Raw genomic sequence first — 6000 nt, 5'->3', positions numbered from 1 at the left:
AGTGATGATGAGTCGTCCAAAAAAATTTCATCAAGATCGGACAACTCATTTCAGAGTTATAATGTTGACAAGGAATGCACGAAGTCAAGTATTAGTCGTCACTACGTTCCGACAATTAAAAATATGAATAAAAATTGCAGCCCGGCATTGTGATGTTAACCAAATTTTGCAAGTACTTTGATCATGTTAACCAAATTTGTTCTGCTACCAACTATTTAATTTTGTAAAAAATGTTTTAAATGTTTCTCTAAATATATATATGTATGTACTTTCTGTTTTCGTTTTTACCAAGTACAGCATTAAGATGTCTCCAATAACAGCACTAGGACTTTCAGTCTGGAAGCGATAACTTTCAATAAGATATATAGCTTAAGTGGAAAAAATTCAGCAGTAACGTTTAATTACTTGGCAAACAATTAATTCATATTTAAAGAAACTCCCGAATAATGGTCAGTATAGGTAGACTCAATTATTTCAGGACGATCAGATGGGTAGACTAGTCCCACCCTCGCTCCACCCATGTTTGCCTCCTGTCAGGGATGAGTCCTAAAATTTATATGGATCAACCCAGTGACTCTAGGGACAATTTGATGAATAGCATTCAGATTATTTCAGAAATAGCAATTTATGTCTTGCAGTTATAATTTTAAATAAACAAATTCCAGTATACAGTTATTGTGGCTTCTATAGCTTCTATGTTCAAACTTTTAGGATTTGTATTCTTTTAAGGAAATATACTTTTTAAAGATTAAAAAGTGTATATAAGTGAGCTTACTTTTATTGTTACATGTATAGATGTTTGACTTAAAAAGTAACTCAGCAGTCCAGAAAGTGTAATGTTAACTGATACATTTAATTTTATAAATGTCTCATGAATATTTCTTCTTACAAACATCCTAATTTCATCATTTAACCCCTTTGTAATAATTTCATCAAAGTTGTCTTTAGTGTAGCAATTAGCCTACAAAAGCAGAAATAAAACTTAACCTTTGATTTCTGTCGTTTGTCTGATTAGTCAGTCACTCTTTCATTCAGGAACCTAAGCTGCAAATGACTGAAACTAAAAAAATCAGTTTATTAAATAATTTGTTTTAAGTAAATTAACAGACACATATATAATATATGCATTGTTATATTTGAACCTTAAATAAACTATTACAAGGATGTTAAATTATAAGTATTACTATTTTCATTGTTAGTGAACACAATTATGCACCAAATTATATGAATTTCAAGATAATTTCTTGAGTGTCATTTATTCCTTTTTCTTATATTATATATTCTTATATTTAAAGAGATATATAAGAGAAATATTTCTCTTTATATAAAAGAGAAAAAACTTTAATCGATCACTCGAGAAATTATCCATATACAGTATATATATAATTAAATATATTGAACTTTTATTTGTACTGTACATTTATAATAAAAATTTGTAATGCACAAAATTCACGACATTATTAATAGTATCGTGTCATCTCATTTCTACAGAAAAGAGTATTATGTAATAGAATAGTTATTATGTATTATATAATTGTAAAATAGTTATATAAATACATTACACATAATACAAATCTACAACATCTATTACATATCAAAGCACAACCATTGTTTTAAATTACAAATACTATTATAAGAATAAAAGCATTTGCAAATTCAAAGGATTTTGAAATAATTTATGTATTTTTTACTTCAGAGAAAACCTCTAAAACTCTGAAATGATTTTCCATAGATATCTCCTCGTCTTCAAAATGCATCGTTCTTTCAACTTTAACACCAAACTTCTTCAAAGTTTCTCTAAACAATTTTTCTTCTTTTCCAATCCAAGGTCTAAAATTACACTGCATCTGATAAGGTGTGACATGGATAATTACATTAATGTTAGTATCGGCAAACTGTTTAAGTACCGTTTTATTAGTGATCCAAGTATTTGATCCGCCAGAATGTCCGCCCTCCAACCAATACATGGCCTCGATATTCTTAACAAAACTATCTAATTCTATAACTTTTTCATCTTGATAAGCTTTAAAAGAATGCAACATTTGATTTAAAACAACACACCCTTTGCTAAATCCTATGATTATCAACGGAATTACATTTCTGCATGCAACAGAACAAGTTTGATCCGAAGAACTCTCTGACGAAATTTGTTCCTTGGCTTTATCAAGAAGAGCTTCATATGTTTTAATGAGTCTGTATTATTAGCATGTTGAGGAACACCTACTTCATCACTTTTTACAAAATTATCATAACAACTAAATATATTTAAATGCATTCTTGATGGCCTAATAATGTATATATTTGCCGTAGGAAATCTAGAATGAAGTAAAGCAGCCGTGTATTCTAAATTCCACTTAACATGACGTTTATTATCCCTGTGACTCAACATCTTTTCTGGATAATCTTGCACATCTCCACCGAAGAACACAAGATCGAGTGAAGCAACGGATAATGGCGAGTGATATATGATGTCATTTCTTCTCCCGTCATAACCGTCCACATTCAACAATCTTTTCACCGATGAATGAGTATCCGAATTCATCTTACTTAAATATGCAGAAGATACAAATTTGAAAAACACACCGAAGAAAGCATTAACACGTTTCATTCTTCTCACGCATTTTCACTTCACACGGACAGACGGCCATCTTGGAAATTTACTTTTTGCCAACTGAACCTAGAAAGAGAAAATATAAATTCGCCCGAATATCGCACTGGCATTTTTTAAATAAGAGTTCCTTTTAGTAAGTAATAATAATTAATTTGCGTTAATAATATTTTGTAAATATTGTCTATTTATGTAACATATGAAAATTAATAATAAATAAATAAGCATAGATATTTTTATTACAGCGTGTTCGTTATAACTTCATATAAATACATGAGTTTTAATTTAAAATGCATAAATGATATTTATATTTTAATTAGTTATAATAACCAGATGTCTGAGATGGCTAAAAACGCTTGGCACTGTTCCGAGTCTGAAGGATCGACAGCCGGACGGCCGAGCGATCAAGGTGGCATCCTACCGCTCTGGGGATCCAGGATCGAATCCGGATGAGTCGAAAAATCCCCAGGTGATCCGACCGGATATGTCGGTCCCCTTCCCTTACCACCCGGCCGAACCCATAATGGGCTTGCTAAAAGAGGCTCTCTTAGTGCGCACAGGGAAAAAAGAGTCCGAAGGACTCGAGTTCGTGTTCTCGTGACTCGTCTTTGATCTGATAAAAAAATTTTTGTAAGCGATCGGATTCCATTTTGTGATAGTCTATTACGGAGCTTATTGTAACTCGCGATGAGAATATTAAGGTTCTCTTCATGGAGAAAGAGCGAAAATGTCTTTCTTGTTCTATCAAAGTAAATAATTTTCTTACATCCTACTGGCAAAAAATGATGAAAAATATTATAAAATCATAAACATTTTTCTGGATAATATATATTTTATAAAAATAAAATGTTTTGAGATTATTTTCTAAAAATCAAAGGATTAATTGAGAATAGAATATGTTATAAAAGTTTAATTAGTCTTACATTTTTAATTTATTATCAAAAATTTAAATATATAAATTTATAAATTAAGCTTTAAATATAAAATAACGTAATCAATATTAAACAACGATAATCGTAAAATCTAAAAATTCTTATATTTAAACGTACAGTACATTTCCCTTAAGAAACGTCAATGAACTGTAGAAATGGTTTTACGTTTGTTGTTTAATAATAATTGCTTCGCTAATATCCTAAAAATAAACATTAAAAAATTAGCCAACAAAACATTAAAAATTCAGTATATGATTAATGATGATTACATAATATTAAAAATTGTTTAGTATCAAATATTTTTCAATACTGCTTGGAAATAACTACCAAAAACATTCAAGTTTACCTTCAGTCTTTTAAACAGTTACGATTTATATTTAATATGTAATTATAGTTCAAATTGCAAACGATATGCAAATTAAATTTTTATATTCTTTCTTCGAAAAGAGTTTTAAATAAAATATTCCGTCCATTTTGACTATTTCATCCTTTAGATTCAATGTTTTGAAATTGTTCATTGAAATTAAAAAAGTTCCTTTTTTGAGAATTTATTTTTAAATATTTAAAACGTTAACTACAATTAGTTACTACCTTATAGATAATAGTGATTACTAGTAACTTATTGGTGTGATTTTCATATAAAAATTATACTTTATTATATGAAAATATAAAAATAGTGGTCGAACGGGTAGCTTGATCATTACTGACTGACCAATGTATCGGTCAGAACTCGATTTCAATTCGTTCCGGGAAGTTCGAGTTCCAAAGCAATTTTCCCATAAGGAATAATGTACAATGAATTAATACGTACCCAAACCTCAAGAATGCCCATTTTAATTCTAAAAAAGAAAGAATTTAAGCTAAAATAACAAGTAAATACATAAAACAATGAAAATTAAATTAAAACAATCTCAATCGTCGCTCTTTCAAGCCTTTTTGAGGTTTCGTGGTCTCAACACTCTTCTTATTAAGCATCATGCTAAATACACAGATGTTATTTTTTTTTAAAACTGAGTAAAAACAAGTTATGCGAGGATGCTTGCGAAACAAGAGCAGGAGATAAACTGAGCGCGACTGGGCTCGTTCAATACGTGTTCCAAATTCATATCACTTACCGAATGTAACAAACCACTATGTACGGTTTATATTTCTAGGCAATGCGCATTTAGAAAAGTAACGGATTTTCATTGTTTGTAGCCAAAAAAGTAGTAAAAAAGGCCAAAATAAAAATTAATCCAATCCGGAAATATGCCATATCACGCGTACCCGTACAGATTATCGTATAGTATAGTATGGCCGGATTTGCTTGTGTTCGATTGTTTGGACGAAATTTCCTCGAAAAAAAAGTTCGGATTCAAGGTGTGCGAACTAGCGGCCGGATGGCCGAGCGGTCAAGGTTAGCAGCCTACCGCCCTAGGGGACCCGGGATCGAATCCGGACGGGTCGAGAAATCCCCAGGAATTTTTCGGGGAATGGTCCGTCCGGATATGTCGGTCCCCGTCCCTCACCACCCGGCCGCCCCCTTGTGGGCCTGGCCGAACCCATAATGGGCTTGCTATAAGAGGCCCTCTTAGTGCCCACTGGGCGGAAAGAGTTTAAAAAAAAAAAAAAAAGTTGTGCGTACTATGGAACGTTCGAGTTTCGAGGTACTACTGTGGTTTAAATTAGTTTCCCATTCTTCACCTTACTAAAAACATTTAAAAAAACAGAATTAAAATCAGAATCTTTTTCATATAAAAAGTATTTTTATTTCTATGAGGAATATTATATGTTATATATATTTTTTCCATTATTTATATAATTAATTAATTATTATAAGATTATAAATATTAGAAGATATTTTAAAATGTAAATTTACTGACAATTCGAATTGCCTAACCGCATTACGTGTGTAGCATTCGAGAGCAGGAAGAAAACAACTTGTTTCTAAATTTACCTCTTTATTTTACTTAACCTAGGAATATGAGTATTGAAAAAGGAAATAAAATTTTATAAATTGAATTTTCTGTGATATCTTTTATTTAAAAATTCTAAAAATTACAAATTAAACGTGAAAAACGGAAGGTAAAGATTATTTTTCGCAAATTCATGTGCTTAGTATACATAATTTATATATTTATTTACTTTAAAAAAATAAAACTTACAAAATACTTGGAAGTAGTTTCGCTGACGTTAATATATTTCTCATTAATTAATAAATGAATGAAATGGAAAGTTAATAACTCATTAAATTTATTATATATCAATAAAATGACTATAAACGATTTAGAACTCATCCGTCTGTGTTTGTATAATTACTGTATATATTTTAATAGAAATATATGCTGTGAATTTACAATAACCTTTAGACTGCTTTTGATCGACTCAATCAGTAAAGCTAATTATCGATTGAGTAATAAGTTTATTTACTTTGTTAGTTTCGATAGGCTAATGCATAAAGAATACTTTATTTCATTTATA

The 6000-nt window shown here is 30.2% G+C and overlaps 1 protein-coding gene across 1 annotated transcript; it reads right to left on the bottom strand.

The window, feature by feature from the left end:
* Nucleotides 1–1379: 1379 nt before the first annotated feature.
* On the bottom strand, nucleotides 1380–2698 carry LOC136976022 (mitochondrial protein C2orf69). The gene is given in 2 exon segments (XM_067271218.1): nucleotides 1380–2179; nucleotides 2182–2698. Coding segments are annotated over 2 exon segments (930 nt in total). The 5' UTR covers nucleotides 2609–2698; the 3' UTR covers nucleotides 1380–1676.
* Nucleotides 2699–6000: the final 3302 nt, after the last annotated feature.

The sequence above is a fragment of the Centruroides vittatus genome, unplaced genomic scaffold (assembly GCF_030686945.1).
Source record: "Centruroides vittatus isolate TY-2023 unplaced genomic scaffold, ASM3068694v2 contig_392, whole genome shotgun sequence".
Lineage (NCBI taxonomy): Eukaryota > Metazoa > Arthropoda > Arachnida > Scorpiones > Buthidae > Centruroides > Centruroides vittatus.
This window is presented reverse-complemented; position numbering and strand designations above follow the sequence as displayed.